The 17,030-nt window shown below is 53.0% G+C and overlaps 1 protein-coding gene across 1 annotated transcript in view; it reads right to left on the reverse strand.

Annotated features, from left to right (window-relative positions):
- Window positions 1-17,030, reverse strand: part of ADCY1 (adenylate cyclase 1) — a 117,838-nt gene that overhangs the window by 22,464 nt on the left and 78,344 nt on the right. Inside the window, exons 9-14 of the mRNA XM_057732897.1 lie at window positions 10,363-10,557; window positions 10,116-10,213; window positions 9,093-9,177; window positions 3,789-3,878; window positions 2,994-3,250; window positions 2,580-2,706 (exon numbers count right to left, since the gene is read on the reverse strand). Coding sequence (XP_057588880.1) covers window positions 2,580-2,706; window positions 2,994-3,250; window positions 3,789-3,878; window positions 9,093-9,177; window positions 10,116-10,213; window positions 10,363-10,557 — 852 coding nt within the window. The remainder of the gene's footprint in view (window positions 1-2,579; window positions 2,707-2,993; window positions 3,251-3,788; window positions 3,879-9,092; window positions 9,178-10,115; window positions 10,214-10,362; window positions 10,558-17,030) is intronic.

Consider the following 17,030-nt stretch of genomic DNA (forward strand, 5'->3'; position numbering starts at 1 on the left):
CTTAAACCAGAGGGGCCAACTGACAGCAGGGTAGACACATCTCGGGGACTAGCCAGCCTGGTCACCCTGGACAGTCAGCCAGAGTAGGACAAGACCAAGTTCAGCAGCACAGCCCACCACAGAGAGGCTGGCCTCTGTTACCTGGCACGGCTTTGGCAAACTGCAGTGGCCAGATCGTCTTCCCAGGAACGGTGTGTGCTGGTCTCTTCCCCTGGCATCTGCGCTGACCCTGGCCCACCTGGAGGACTCTACCTACAGGCCCCCTCGCTGCCGGCTTCTGGTTGGCCTTGGCTGGTGGGAGCACCAGCAGGGGCTGGGACGGAGGGAGGAGAGCACGGCCGGGTGCCTCCCAGCGCGGTCACTGCGGGCTGGCCGTGTCCCTTGGCCAAAGGTTGTGAATCTTATCTGGTGGCCCGCCTTGTCCCAGGTTCTGGGGACCCCTTCCACTGTGGTCTAGGATGGGGACCCTCTACTGTGGTGCCCTGGGCACTGCACCAGCCTGAGGTTGTCCTACCCCTGTCTCACCTTCCCGATGGTCCAAGTGCCACCAGCTCTCTTGACCTCATTGGTCAGAACCATGCCCTCTCTCCACTGCCCAGACATGCCTGAGACCACTCCCACTTCTCACGGGGTCTGCCCCTACTGTGCGCCAGGCCCCCAGCCAAGCCCACTGGGAGGAGAGTTGTCATTACACCTCGCTGCAATGGCTAATGGTATGCGTCAAGTTGACTGGCCATGGGGCGCCCAGAGGGCTGGTGAGCATCCCTTCTGGGTGTGTCTGAAGGAGAGGTTAGTTCTCAGTGGCTGGACTGTAGGAAGAGGTCGCCCACTCCAATGTGGGTGGGTGGCATCCAATTCACTGGGGCCTCAGCAGAAGGAAAGGCAGACGAGGGACGACTGCACTCTCAGCCTGAGCTGGGGTGTCCATCCCTCTTCCCCGGACATCAGCGCTCCTGGTTTCTGACCTTTGGACTCAGACTGGACTACATACACCCCAGCACTTCTGTTCTCTCATGGCAGATGGTGGGACTTCTCGGCCTCCGTAACCTCACAGGCCAATCCCTGGAATAAACCTCTTCGATCTCTCTATATCTGACTGGCTGTGTCTCTGCAGAACTCAACAAACACACTCCCACATGGGATCAGGGTCCTCACCTCCCATTTTACTGCGGACCAGGGACCTTAAGTGGAATTGTGGGATTCAGGATGAAGACCACCTAACTCCCGGCCATCCCCCACCCACCCGACTCAATTGACCAGGGCCTCGGTCACTGCCCACCCACCTACTGCCTATTCCACTGCAGGACACGGACAAGCATCATCCACCTTCCTGAAGCAAGGATGAGGGCAGGCAGCACAGGAGGAGCCCGGGCCCCCCAGCAGGCGTGTCTGAGCCTGTCCCGCTGCAGGGAGAGTGCAGTGCACCCAGCCACCTGGCTCAGAGCCACACGGCTATGGGCTGGGCCCCTGGCTGCACATGGGGTCCCTGGTATGAGAATGCTCCCACCCACCTAGGACCTGCTGGGACCCCCCAGTCATTCCAGTCCTGGCCTTGGGCATGTTACACCCATGCCTGATCCCCACGTGTAGTCCCACCTCCTGGGCAAGGCTGCTGAGAGGACTGAACACAAGGAACTCCCTCAAGACAGCCAGAGGATGCTTCTTCGTGTGTCCAAGTGAGAAGCCTCTTCTGCAGCCTCTGTTCTACTGCTCACCCGCCTCCCCATTTTTAGATGAGAAAACCAAGGAGAAGCAATTTGTCCAGAGCCAAGAAGCGTGCAGGTTGCACTGATGGAGTTTGAACCCTGGACCAGAAAGCCAGAAGGCCTCAGTTCCCAGAGCCAGGGACACAGAGCGGGTGACAAGGGGACACAGAGCAGGTGATAAGAGGACATGGAATCAAGAGAAGCAGGTGAAAAGGGAACATGGAGCAGGTGACAAGCAGACAGAGTGGGTGACAAGGGGACAAGGAACAGGTGATGAGGGGGCTCAGAGATACACCACACCACGCGTGACCTGGCCTGGGCCCAGAAGTGGCCCTGGGTATGCCCTACAAGCCTGTGCTCTGGCTCCCAGGCAGGCGAGCAGGATGAACTCTGGGGGTCGTCGCCTGACATCGGGGCTCTGGGCCCAGGACAGCGCACAGGTCTGCTATTCTTCCATCTCCCTCAGGCCTCTCATGTCAGCGTGCACATAAAAAACATCAGTTCCTGGCCCCCAACCACAGTCCTAAATCTGGAGTAGGCCGTGCAAGATTCGGCATCGTCAAGAGTTTCCCAGGACCCCGATGAGACCTGCTGTCATGTCCAGCCAGCGGAGGCTGAGCCCCTGTGCACCGTCCCCTCTCTGCCAGATGTCTCTGCTCACTGCTGGCAAAGCAGCCAAACTCTGACGGTCACACAGCGTTCGGCCAGATTGCCCCCCTCCTGCCTTCCTGCTCCTCGGCCCCAGCACAGCTTCCTCCACCCCGACAGCACCACCCCCAGTGCTGATGGCATCCTGCCGGGAATCCCCACCTGACACCCCTCCCAAAGGGCTCCCTGACCACCCCCCCAAGGAAGCAGAGGGGCTCCTCTTGCCTGTGCGGCCCACAGGTAGTCCAGCCGCAGCTTGACGTCCACCTGCCGGGCGTGCAGGGCCAGCGTGCACGAGAACAGCAGGATGGCCATGATTGGCTCAAAGCTGCAGCCCGAGACACCGGCGCCCCTCGGGGAAGAGAAGGAAGGAAACCCACGTCAGTACCCAGAACGCGAGACCCGTCCCCAGGGGCCCCTCAGAGACAACACCCCCAGGAGCGCCCGGGATGGACCCAGGCTGAGCGTCACGTCCATGGGGAAACCCGAGGACTGGCTGCAATGTGGGCCTAGGAGAAGAAAGGGAGAAGCCCTGGCACCAACGAGCTTCTATTTAGCAAATCGGAACACAGGGCCCCATGCGTGGACACTGGCAACACCCCACCGTTGCATCGGCTCTGGCGGGAGCAGTGTACCTACCCCACGGCCTTTGTGTACCCACTGAGCTCCAGGACCAGGATGTAGGAGGCGGTGAGCACAGCAAGCAGGATCATTTTTGGCAAGGAGGAGACCCGCAGGAATATGGCCAGAGGGAGGGTGCCCACGAGGCCGCACAGCAGGGCGTGGGGCGCAGACTCGCAGGGCAGGGCAGGCAGCACGGGGTCCTGGCCCCCGGACGACAGGACCACCAGGGACCCATTGGGACTGGAGCTCCAGGCCCAAGGCAGGCAGCCCACCTGGAGGGGGATGGAGGGACCAGGAGTGTGGGCAGGGCGCCACTCAGGACACGTGCCAGCCCTCTTCCCAGCCCGCTATGGCCTCCCACTCCCACCCACTCCCCAAGTGCCACCAGCCGGGCCTCAGACACTCCTGCCTACTCATGGCCTTTCAAGGCTCCTTGCTACCCGAGAAGGAGCAGAAGCCCCAGGGCCTGGGCTGGGGGGCACGAGACCCCTACCATCCTCCCAAACCACCCAACTCCATCCTGTTCCAACCCCCACCATCTCCTTCCTCTTTCTCTGCCCCGGCTTCATCCCCTGCACACTACGAAGGGCAGGGTCTCTGTTACCAGGAAGAGATCACACTTCCTCCACCGGGTGATGTCCCCTTTCCCCCCGCTTCCTTGGGTACCCCCAGACTGGTCTGTGAGCACCCCCTTGTTTCTCTCCCCACTCCAGGGCCAGGCCCTCCAGGGTGGCCCCCGCAGAGGCTCCCACATCCTTGCACCTCTCGGCTCCTGCCATGCCCAGCCCTGCGACCGGCAGAGATGCTCACCACACAGCCTTGGGCCACGGAGTAGATTAAGACCACGATGAAGATACACAAGACGGTGCGGATCTGAATCGTCAGGCACCCTGGAAAACACTGAGCAGCCAAATACTATTTTAATAACTGCCTCTTATCACAAGGTGGATCATGTCCACAGTAAATAAGTCCCAATACAGAATGTCCGGAGCCATCTGAACACAGCTAGATTCTCACCCACGATTCATCCTCCACACACATTTCTTGGCTGTTTTCATATAATGAATCTCCCAGGTGAAAAAGTTGCCAAAACTGAAAAAACGAAAACTGTAGCGTTTCAATTAAAAAGATGCTATGACACTGACTGGCACTGAAAATCACTGACTAGATTAACTTGAGGTTGTCATAATATTGCATCTTCCTATCTCAGAAATGGTAAGCCTTTCCATTTATTTGTGTCTTCTTTTATAAGCTTTAACTAAGTTTTAGCATTTTCTTTACATGGGCTTTATAAAATTTTTGTCAAGTTTTAAGTCTATTTAAACACATTTTGCAATATTCAACAAATGATTTCACGGATAAAAGAAGTTCTTCTTCAGACTCACACTTCTGAAATTAGAAACAAAAACAAACATAGAGACCACAAGGAAATTATAGACCGACCGGCCGGGAAGCCCAGGGCCACCTGCATGGTTGTCCCTCTAATCCTCTCCACCATGAAGTCAGGATCATTAGCGACCCTGCTTGTCCAGGTGGGGAAATGCATCCCAGACTCACTCACTCTACAGCCCAGGACACAATGGGCTGCTCCAGCTCACACAGTGGTGAGTATGGATCTCAGTCCCAGTTCTAGGCTCCAATACTGTTGTATTTTCCTTGAAACACACGTCTCCTTTGAGCTCCTCCGAAAGAAGAGCTATTTAGCAGTGGTGCCAGGCCCCGCTGTCTTAGTAACCTGTGTCCCTCCCCTCTGGTCTTCTCTCCCACGGAGCCCTGGGCAAAACCCCGGATGCGCCGGGGACTCGCGCCCCCAGCCCGATGGAGCTCAAGCCGCTCACTTTCACTCAGCAGACCCTGGAGATGCTCCTTCTGGCCAGGTGGGCTTCAGGAGCCCCCAGGGCACCACTGGGAAGGGGGCCTGGCCCCTGGTGCTGCAGGAGAGGCGGAAACAGGACAAAAGTCTCTTGGGAGGTGATGAGTGGAGGGCCACTGGCCAAGGCCGGGCAAACCCTGCCCATGGTGTGTCCCCACTCGGGCCTGGTGGGTGGACGTGGACCTACAGCTGGGCCACTGATGCCTCTGGGCCACCCCGAGGAAGGGCAGCCTTGCGCTGAGCCGGCCCACAGGGGCGGTGAGAAGACCCAGAGGGAAACTGGTCTCGGGTAGCAGAGTGGAGTCACTGGATGAAACCAGCTCTGGGCCCACCCTCCTCCCCTCCTCCCCTCCTCCCCTCCCTCCCTCCCTTTCTCCCTCTCTCCCTCTGGAATTTCTGAATATGAGGGCCAGTAACGTCCCTTTATCATTTAAGACCATGTGAGCTGGCTATTCTGTTACCTGCAAAATAGCATTGTGTAAGGCCGCCCCTGGATTGCACAGTGGTGAGAAGCTGTGACTGCCAGCCTTGGGGTACTGAGACCCTCTCCACTCCATGCTAAATGCCCAGTCTTACAAATGTGTTTGATTAAATACACAAGAGTTAAAATACCTTTCTGGAAATAAATAATGACGATCACAAGGACCCACGTGGACTCGGGGCTTGTTTGCTGGAAGCAACTAGAGGGGCAGGATCACATGCAAGATAAGAAGGGCTGTCTGTTCAAGACTGATGGCCTCCTTTTTTACAGTTAATTTGGGTCAACTTATCAGTTCTTGAGCCAAAAAACAAATATACAGACAGTATCTCCACAGACAAAAAACAGCATGAAAAATAGTTTGTGATAATACAGGATAAAGGTAGCTGATCTGACATGAACAATGGAAACTTCCCCCAGAATGTGACCCACAATTAGTCAAACCACAGACGGCCCAGTGGGTTGTCTGTTGTTGGAACATCCTCAAAGCACGCTGTCACTGTCTCAGAAAGCGACTCAGCAGCAATGGCCAGGCTGAGCGCCTGGGACCCCACAGCCACAGGGGTATTCACAGCCAGAGCCAGACTTCACAAAGGCCCCCAACAGTGTGACAAGGCCACGAGGCAAGGGGGTGCAGAGCAAGACCCTGTGCTCTGCAGAGAAGAGAAGCCGTGGAGTGTGCTGTGACCAGGGCACGACACACGGAGGAAACAGCAGACACACCAGGTGGCCAGCGGGAGGAGGGGTGACCGCCTGGCACTGTGGATGGTCAGTCTCAATGCAGGTGACACTCTGTCGATGACCCCACTGTGCCTGAGTCGTGTGGCTGCAGAGACTAAACGACCTATGCAAATTCAACAACTACACAAGCACAGCCTTCTCCACTCAGCCCTCCCACCACGATCCTGGCTTCGTCTCTGCCCGATGTGTGTTAAGAGCCAGGAGAAGCACAGGGCCAGTGTAGCCTGGGTCCAGGGACCATGTGCTCCCCTGGAGGGGAGAGCGGGCGCTTCAGAGGCTTCTGACCAGCTGTCAAATTAAGAACCACGTTTCTACACTACAGTGCACAGGGACCAAAACTGAAACGAACTTCTTGGAAACCCTGACTAGGACTGATGCAGGATGACGTTTTCATTCATTCCTGTTCCGTTCCTTTTGCTCACACCTCACAAAAAATACAAAAAACAAAACAACAACAAAAAACTATTTCACAGTCCCCCAGGAAGTTGCAATTTGAAGTTTAAAAGCTATGACTTTCCATATGCTAAATAAATGAACTCAGACAGACGCACTGCGGGAGCCCCTGGGGCTGAGGTAGAAAATGATGGGTCACGGGGACCAGGACTGGGTGGGAAGCAGGCAGGGACAGTGGAGCACTTACAGGGGCTAATGAAACCCTCAAATTCGTCCCCAGAGGGTTGCTGTCCTCTGCTGAGGCTCCCTCTCCCTCCCCAAGGAGGGAAAATCTACAGGTTTTCGAACTTCCCAATTGCTGTGCATTCATCAAGGACGTCCAGTTTAAGCACAAACCTCATCACTGCTGCAAACGTCCTCCCTGACGTCACCCCACCCCCTTGCAGGCGGCTCGTGGGGCCTAGGGTGGACCGGGCAGGTGGCGGGGGGCACTCGTCCCCACCGGGAGGCCAGCCCTGCCAGAGCAGCAGGGAAGGGAAGACGTCGAAGGCAGGACCCCCACCCCCTGAGCGGTCCCCTCTGCCTTTGCTCAGGGGACCACGAAGGGGTAACTGGGACAGTGGATGGAAAAACAAGACTGAGATATGACCATCCGCACCACGCCTGGGCGGGAAGGACAAGGGGGGCCTGTCCAAGGCACACACGGGCCACCCTCCAGGCCACATCGCACAACCCTGGGAACCAGAGAGCCCTAGGCCTGGAGCCGGAGAGCCCACCGCACTCCAAGCTGCAGGGTGCACCTCTGCAGCCCCTCCTGACCACCCTTCCTCCCACCCAGACGGGCCAGCCTGCCCCCACGGGGTCCCATCCACGGCAAGTAATGCTGCAGGAACGCACTCAGCCGGCGGCCCAGCCTCAGCTGGGTCCTCACATCCCATCGGGCCAGTCCTCACCAGGGACTCCAGCCGCCAACTCCTCCACCCTCCACCCACAGCCCCACAGAGCTCGTCCTCAGGGTCCCGGCCTCATGGCCTCCAGAACCGACAAGATTGATCCCAGGCCTTTGCCTCACCAGCTTCTCCTCTTGTTTTAAGAATGTTCAGTTGAGCCTATTGTGTGCCAGGCCCTGCTCCCAGTATGTCATGAATATCAGCTCTGATCCCCATCCTCTTCACGGATGGATACACTGAGGCCTTAGCGTTGGCAGCCCCCAGCGATGGGGGAGCCAACTGGGTAGGTGAAAGGTCCCAGATGGTATCAGAGTTGCCACACCAGCCAGATGCCCTGGCTGTGGTCACGTCTATGTCACAGAGGAAGGCACTCTGCCTGGTTGACTCCCAGGCTTTCTCAGGGATGCCCAGATGCAATGGACCATCCCACCTGCGTGCACCGCACTCGCGTCTCCCCATCTCGGCACGTGCCGGCCTCTGTGGGACGACCCTGCCCCGCTGCCTGTTCCACCCTCCCCAGCCAGAGCCTGCCATCTGGCCCCTCCCATCTCCTGGCCCATAGTCTTCTGAGCAAGCCCCGTGGTGGACTCAGAGCCCAGCGCAGGGCCTGCGGAGGGGAGTGTGCGAGTGGTGTGGGCTGGCCCCTGAACGGGCGCCCGCTGGCCAGGTGACCTGCGGCTGCCTGCTCCCAGGACCACGCGCTGCTTCCTGACCATCACCCTGAGAGAACCCACGGCAGCGCTGGGTCGAAATCACACACACAGAAAAAATGCTCAGGCCCATGGGGGAGGGCAAGGAAAGGGGCTGGTGGAGCCAGGGCCACCTCTGCCAGGAGGACTGTTTGTCCATCAGGCACCCAGGTTCCCAACAGTGGGGAAGAATGAGACATGCTTAGAAATTAGCATCCACTTGCCATGCTTTCACTTGAAATTAGGTGAATAAAACAATCTTATTTGAAGTGGAAAATTTCAGTTTACCGAACCAGACACCACTCCACCTGTGAAATCAAAGAGCTGGGAATATGGTTTGAATAAACAGCATTTTTCTTAACTCAAGAAGTTACCTATGAATAACAAAGAATTTAAATAAATAAAGCTAGAGTCAATCTTCTCAAGAAGTAGCTGTTTCCAACAACTGTGCAAAAATGACCCTGGGTCTGTCAGACGTGACAATGGGAGTCTAGTGGGAACAGAGGACATTTGAAAATGGATGTGAGAAAGGTGTGCGGGACCAGGACAGAGCCCTCTCCCAGGAGCAACGGGCGACACAGGCCCACGAGCTCCAAAGCCAGGAAAGCATCCTGGAGAGTGCGGATGCCCCAGCTGAGGACAGGAACACACAGCAAACCACAGGACTCTGCATCCGCAAAGAACAGCGTCACACCTTGTGTTCATTTATTCAGTCACCATCAACTACCCACCCTCCCGGGCACCCTCCCGGAACTCAAAACAGCGCCCAGCACATGACAGGCTTAATGAGCTCCTGCTACATGAACAACTCTTTTCACCTGCCAGGAAGGCGAGCAGATGAACTGCCTCCACCTCCCCACCTGTCCTGCCAAGGGGGCAGGCAGAGGCCATGCACCTACCTGCCCAGGTGGCGTGCAGGTACAAGACATACATACACGGGTACCTGGACCAGGTAACGTGCGGGTACAGGACACACACGCACACATATACCTGGACTCGGGTGATGTGTAGGTACAGGACACAGGCCACCAGGAAGCAGATGCAGAACACCAGCAGGAGCAGGACGGCCACACTCCTAGGAGAGAAAACACATGGCCCCTGCAGGCTGGGCCAAGCAAGGTGTGCCCAAGTGATGCCTGGGAACCCACCCTTCCTCCCCTGCCCCACCCAGTCCCTGGCCCCCAGGAAGAAGCAGTGGTCTCTAGGAACTTGCTCATGCTGGTCCTCTCCTAGGGGAGGGCCCCAGGGTCTCTCTAGTCCTGGGAGTGCCTGGGAGATGCTTTCCTTGTGTAGGAAGGGCTAGGGTTGCATAGACTCGGCTGCTGGGCACTGCCCTCTTATTGGGCTTCATCTGGGAAGGGTTTTCTAGAAAAAGCTGGACGCCCAGATAGGGCCATCCAGGTGGCTACTGTGTGTCCACAGTGTCTTGGGGTGGGGGGTGGCTTCCATGTGTTTTCTGGAAACTGACAAGAGAATTGCTCTACTCAGGAGGTTTATTAAGAAAGTATGTCTGGAAGAAAAGTGGAGATTTTCTGGGGTCTTTCCTGCCGGAAAACAAAAACTGTCAAACTCACTTTGACTTATTATGATTAAAGAATATTAAAGTTAATACGTTTCTGTTCCTTTCCAGAGCCTACTTTTCCTCATTTTAATGTTTCTGAAAATGACAAGCACCTAGACACCAGGATGCCTACTGGATGCCCTGTTTGTTTCCTCCAGACGCTGTCATCAAGTCACTGGCGCATGTGATGCGGACAGAGACACTGAAAATACACGGTGTCTGAGAGTTAAGCACATTTCACATTAAAAACTGAGAGTGAGCAGTCCCACACATTTGCCACCAGGCGTGCTCAGCTAGTTCCTCCAGTAAATGGAGAACTGGTGTGCGGCTCAGGCCATCCCCAAAGGCTGGGGCACCACGGGAGAGTGGCCTCGCAAGTTGAACCTGAACTTGAAAAAAAAGGACTCCTGGTGACCTTCTCCTCTAACTGACGGACCCAAAGCAGCACTTACTGCGGGATTATTAGAAGGTAGACAAGGCCAAATAAGGCGGCCAGGATGAGGGCCAGAACGACGGCGCTGGTGAAATACTCGTCCTGAATCTGGTGGTACTAGAAGACACAGAAGTTGACCGTCAGCAGCCCAGCTGCCCAGAGACACCAAGGTCTTCCCAAGGGCATCACGGATGCCTAGAACCACCGCAGTGAGAAGGGCTACCCACGTTCACTCCCAGCCACCTCCCCAGCCCCCCAGCACTCACCTTTCTCTCTCGCTCAGCCTGCTTGTACTTCAGGGTGAAGAAGTTCAGGTCTGCCATCTCCAGCTCCATCTGGCGGGCTTCCAGGAGGCGGCCGATGTATCTGTTGACACGCGTCCCGGGGTTGGTGTGGACAACGTTCGTAGAGAAAGACGAGCGGTTTCTGAGTTTCTCGGAGGCTGTTCTCAACGCCCTCCGCTGCCCATTACAGAAAGAAACGACGGGATAGTGTCAATTTCTCCACTTACTGAAGAAAAGAGCTCTTACGCTCCCTTCTCCTGGGTCCTCACCCACTGCAGAGTCTGGGGGGCCTGGTTTGGGGATCCGAGGTGTAATCATGGCTCAACCACCTGCTGGCGGTGGGATCCCAGGTGAGTTCTCCCATCCTTGGTGTTGGGGGTCCCCTTGTCTGTAGGTGAGGTTACCTGGCACCTGTGCGGTAGCACCGTGTGGAGGGTACAGGACCCCATGAACGTGCAGTGGCCACTGCCCAGCACAGAGCAGTGGAACTGTCCTTTGAAAATACCAATAAAATCAACAGATCTCTAGCAGGCATGACAAAGAAAAAGAGAGAAATATACTGACAAATTCAGGGAAGAAATATAATTTTACTACAGACCATGTAGACATCAAGAGGATATTAAGGAAATACTGTGAACAATAGTTCACATATAACTTTGACAACTTAGATCAATTACCTACTCCTTGAAACACACAATCTATCACAACTCACCCAACAGGAAAGATAATTGGAAAAGCCCTACAATGGCTAAAGAAATTTAATTCATAATTTTAAAATTCATGAAAAAGTAATCTCCAGGCTTGAGATGGTTTCATCATGAATTCTACCAAACATTTAAATAAGAATTAACACCAATTCTATACAATCTCTTCCAGAAAATGGAAGTCAACACTTCCTAACTCACTTTATAAAGTCAGCATTATCCTGATACCAAAACCAGACTAAGACAGTATTAAAAAAAGGAAAACCACTTTTGAGGTCATAAATATTGATGTAAAAATCCTTAGCAAAAAGGATTCAGCAATATATAAATATAGGCCTACACCATGACCTTTTCTAGACATGTGAGGCTATTTATTAATATTTGAACAACCATGCAATCCATCATATTGACACCATATTAACCACCACATGGAAAACCTCATGGTCAAGTCAACTGACACAGAAAAATCCTTTGACAAACTTCAATATCCACTCAGGATAAAAATGATCAGAAAACTGGGAATGGAGGGGAACTTCCCCAACTTGATGAAGCACATCTATACAATACCTACATCTAACATCACACCCGCTGGTAAAAGATGGAATGCTTTCCCTCTACAATCTGCAGAAATGCAGAGATGTCCGCCTCACCCTCCTACTCAGTACAGCGCCCCCAACCGGCACAATAAGGCAAGAGAGGGAACCAGAAGGCAAATAGATCGGAAAGAAAGAAATGAAACGGTCACTATCTGCAGAGGACACGATAGTCTACATAGAAAATCCCAACAGGAGAAAAAACATCCTAGAACAAATAAATGCATTCCACAAGGTCACAGGATACAAGATAATCACAAAAAAGTCAATCATATTTCTTTATACTACCTATGAGCACGTGAAGACCAAAAATAAAATAGTGTACCGTTTATAATCACCGAGAAAACGAAACACTAGGTGTAAATCTAACAAAACGTACAAAGCTTGTATGCTGAAAACTATGCAATGCCAATGGAAGAAATCAAAGATCTCAACAAATGGACAGACATATCATGCTCGTGGAACAGAAAACTCTACATAGTGAAGATGTCGATTCCCCCCACGTTGAAATACACGTTTAAAATGATTCCTGTCAAATCCTAGCAGGACTTCTTTTTGTAGGTAGACAATCCTATTCTAAACATTACATTGGAATAGCAAAGGGATTAGAATAGCTCATTTTTCTTAAAAAGAATAAAGTGAAAGGAATCACTCTACTGATTTTAAGACTCACTGTATATAACTATATCAACCAAGACAACATGGTGCTGGCAGGGGGGCAGACACATAGATCAATGGAACAGAATAGACAGCCCAGAAATAGCCTCACACAAGTATGGTCAACTGATTTTTGACAAAAGTGCAAAAGCAATTCAAAGGAAGAAGCACAGCTTTTCAACAAATGGTGCTGAAGCCACTGGAGATCCATTAGCAAAAAAATGAATCTTGACTCAAGCCTCACACTTAATAAAAAGAATTAACTCAAAATGGATCATAGATTTAACCACAAAACATGAAAATATAAAATCCAATTAGAAAAGCAGACAATATGGGACTTCCCTGGTGGTGCAGTGGTTAAGAATCCGCCTGCCAATGCAGGGGACACGGGTTCAAACCCTGGTCTGGGAAGATCCCACATACCATGGAGCAACTAAGCCCGTGCACCACAATTACTGAAGTCCACGCGCCACAACTACTGAAGCCTACATGCCACAACTACTGAGCCCACATGTTGCAACTAGTAAGCCTAGAGCCCACAAGCCACAGCTACTGAGCCCGTGAGCCACAACTGCTAAAGCCCGCACGCCTAGAGCCCGTGCTCCACCAGCAAAAGAAGCCACCTCACTGAGAAGCCCTCACACCGCAACAAAGAGTAGCCCTGCTCGTCACAACTAGAGAAAGCCTGTGTGCAGCAGTGAAGACCCAACGCAGCCAAAAAGAGATTGAAAGAAAAGGAAGGAAGGAAGGAAAGAAGGGAGGGAGGGAGAGAGGAAGGGAAGGAGGAAGAGAGGGAGAAAGCAAGCAAGCAGACAACAGACACAAGGAGCATTTCACCAAAGAAGAGAACATATGAGGAGTTGCCTGGTGGCCTCATGGTTAGGATTCTGGGCTTTCATCGGGGAACTGAGATCCTGCAAGCTGGATGGTGCGGCCAAAAAAACACATGGATAGAAAATAGGCACTTGAAAAGATGTCTGGCATCATCAGCCATCAGGGAAAAACAAGGTAAAATCACAAGGAGATTATCACTGCACACTTATTATAACAGTAATATTGGAAAAACAAAAAAGCTGATGGGAATGTGAAATGGTGCAGTCATTCTGGAAAACAGTTTGGCCGTTTCTTAAAAAACAAAAAAACATAACCCATCAATGGCACACCTGGGCATTGATCCAAAAAAATGAAAATTTATGTCTACATCAAAATCTGTACCTGAATGTTTATAGTAGTTTTATTTGTAATAGTCAAAATTGGAAATGACCAAAATGTCCTTCAACAGGTTAAACAAAGATGGTCCACCCCAGCCCGCATACCAGCCAGCCACGGGAAGGAAGGAGCTATTGATCCCAACAACAACCTGGAAAGACGCAAGCAGAGCTGAGCATAAAAAACACCAAGTTCAAAGGCTCGCACACTGTGTGATTCCATTTATACAACCTTCTCAAGTGACAGTTAGAGAGATGGAGAACAGATTAGTGGGATCCAGGGTTAAGGATGGCTGCCAGGAGGGAGGAGGTGTGACCACGAGCAGGGAGAGCCCTCAGTGGTGATGGAGGTTGTGTATCACAGTGTGCAGATAGTTACACTAATCTACCACATGATGAAATGGCACAGAACTACATACACACACACACACACACACGGTGCTCCGATGCCCACTTCCTAGTTTGGGTATCATACTGTAGTTACCCATAATGAAACTGGGTGAGGAGGACCAGAACCTCCCTGTACAGGCTGCTTGATTCCACAGCTCACGTGTGTGCAATGGGTAGTATGTTAATTCTACCTCCAGAAAGCTGTAAAAATATTAAGTAAATAAACAAAACCCAAGTCACTCACAGCCTCTGCTTGGAAATAACTCTTTTGCAGTACATCCCTCTAACTTTTTGCCTAAGCAGATACCAGTCTGTGAAGGTGTGTTTTCCAATCAGAGGGTCACATTTCCAATCCAGCAGGCATGCCTGTCTCCCCGGGGCCTGAAACCAAGTGCAGGAAGGGCTGCAAACAGGAGTGAGAAGGAGCTGTGAGGTCTGCCTTGAGTTAATGTGAGAGTCTCCTCTGCTTCTGTGAATTCTTTCTCCCTCTGGGACCTGACACTTTTGTGAATGTAAAAAAAAAAAAAAAAAAAAAAAACCAGTTGATGTGTTGTGAGCCTGACAGCCGGCTCTCCTGCCACGAGGGCCCAGGAGGCTGTGTTGCTGGGGGCACATGCGGGCAGCTAATATCCTAGTCACTGGATTTCAGAGTTTTGTGCTTATTCTGTTTGGGCAGGACTAGCTTCTTGGGGGCTAATGTCGTCCTCAGCCCTCAGGGCGGCCGGACAGTGGGACAGGGAGAGGTGCTCCCTCACCAGGTGCTACGGGGCGCCTGGATGCAAAGACCACCTGCACTCAGTTCCCTCCCTGGAACATTTTTCTGATTATTAAACCACAGCTGCATCAATGGTACAGAATGTTAACTGTGGCCACCTCTTGGCAGCGGAATTACACATTTTTCCTTCTTGTTGTGCTTTCCTCTTCTTTCCCACAACAATCATAAGTGTCCTTTAAAAAAAAATCAAAATCAAGTTAAAGGAAAACATTGCTCATTTTGAAGTGGAAATTGGCTCTCTGAGCCTCTTTCTTCACCTGCCAAAGGGAAAGATAATGGCTTAAGTGCAGGGACTTGAGAAGCAGGGCTGTACACCCTTGAGTGGGCCGCTTAACCTCTCTGTGCCCCACTTCCTGGTCTGTAAAATGGGAGCAATAGTGGCCACCTCATTAGTTCTCATGAGATTCCAGAATGTTCATACTCCAAGGAAGGATGCCTGGCCCAGAGCGAGTCCTTGAGCTGGCCCTTACTGCCCTCAGTGGTGGCCTCGGGGGAGGCCGTGGAGTCAGAGGCAGCAGGAAAGGCCACAGGGAGCACAGTCTTCTGCCTCCAGAGCCCCAGTCCAGCACGGAGGCCCCAGTGAGGCAGACACTTCAGGAACTTCAGGCTCCTCATGGGAAACGGGGTGGGGCTACCGAGGGGGCTCCTGGGAAAATCTCAGCAGACGTCAGCTGTCAGCTCTGCCCGGCCTCTGGCAGGAGAGGTGACTACCGTTCTCGTTGCTGGTAGTGCTGAGCATGGGGATGTGGAGAAGCGGGGCTTGGAGCCTGACCCAGAGGCAGCGGGCATGGAGGGCGTGGGAGATGCAGTCTCTGCTTCTCCTCCCCCGACACTCTTCTTTCTCAGGCGCATCTTGCACCCCTGAGGTCGGGGTGTTCCAGACCCCTCTCCTCTCTGGGGGCCAGTCCTCTGAGCTGGAGTCCTTCATAGCTGCGGGTCTCCAGGGTGGTCTCCAGACACTGGGAACTGGTTTGGCGGGCACTCTGCTGCCACAGGCCCTCCAGGGTCCCTGATGCGGGTCTGAGATTAAGACGCACTGCTTTACTACTTTCCTGTTTTTAACAAACCAGGTAGGTCTCATCTACGAAGGCTGACTTAGGAGTTGAATTATACCTGCCACTGAGAAAGTCACTTGCTCTCAATCCACACCAGGACATTTCCCATGGATGCACCGATGCCAGAGTCTCAGGTGCAAGTTTGTGCCAGAGACTGCTGGCAGTCTCCCCAACATTCACACACCCTTGGTCATAGAACCTGAGTTCTATAAAGGCAGTGGTCTCAGCCAATGCCTGCCTTTCTCTCCATTCCCTTCAGCTAGATGCAGCCGTGTGCCTGAATTCTGGCCAATAAGCTATATGCAGAAGTGCTGCTAGGGAGCATCATTAAGAGGAGGGAGATATGCCTTTTGCCAGCTCTGCCTTCTTTCTGCTGGCTGGAATGCAGATGCAATGACTGGAGCCACAGCATTTATCTTGGGCCATGAAGTGGCACATCAGGCAAACCAGAATAACGAAATAGAAAGGGTCTGATCAAGATGCTTGTGAAGCCACCACATTAGCCTTGAACTGACTGCTCTGTGGACTTACTTTATTCATGAGAAAGCTAACCTCTATTTTGTTCAAGCCACCACAATTGGGGTTTTCTTCATATGCCATGAAACCCACTCCTGATTAGCACTACCCTTGAGAAGACACACCTCTGAAGTGGCTTTCCTGGATGCTACAGCCACTCTGCTCCTCGGGTCCCAAGCTGTCCTCTACCTGCCATGGGTGGTTATTATAAGAACGTGGGGCGGCAAACTGAGAGGCAGGGAAGATGGGGCATTCCTGCAGCATGGAGCTGAAACCCTGGCCTGCGGTAAACTAGGCAAGCAGGTACTTCCTGAGGCTGAGCTTGGGCACCCAACTTCCTGAAGTGGATGAGCAGCCGAGATCAGTAAAAGTGTCCCCAAGCCTGCAAAGCACAGAGCCGCATCTCGGGTCTCCTTTCATGCCTGACACCCCAGCAAGGCCGTGTTCTGAGAAACAGCCTCTGCCCAGCATTGGCTGCTCCACCCCAGGTCTTGCCCAGTCCCCCTCACGTATGCAGCTCCCCAAAGGGCCCACTGCTCAGCCCTGCCATCCACCCTCACCTGCTGAAAGGACAGGGACACCCAGGGGCTTGAGGGACACCCCAGGGCCTTGATGCTTTCACTTCACAGACTTTCTAGGAATGACTCATCAGCCTAAGAACTGGTGGCTTCTCTCCACCCTTTTCCACAAAGAAGCCCTTGTTTGAACCTCTCCTGGAGTGGAGGCGGGAGCCAGGTTCATGCCTCCCAAGG

Source organism: Hippopotamus amphibius, chromosome 4, assembly GCF_030028045.1.
Source record: "Hippopotamus amphibius kiboko isolate mHipAmp2 chromosome 4, mHipAmp2.hap2, whole genome shotgun sequence".
NCBI lineage: Eukaryota > Metazoa > Chordata > Mammalia > Artiodactyla > Hippopotamidae > Hippopotamus > Hippopotamus amphibius.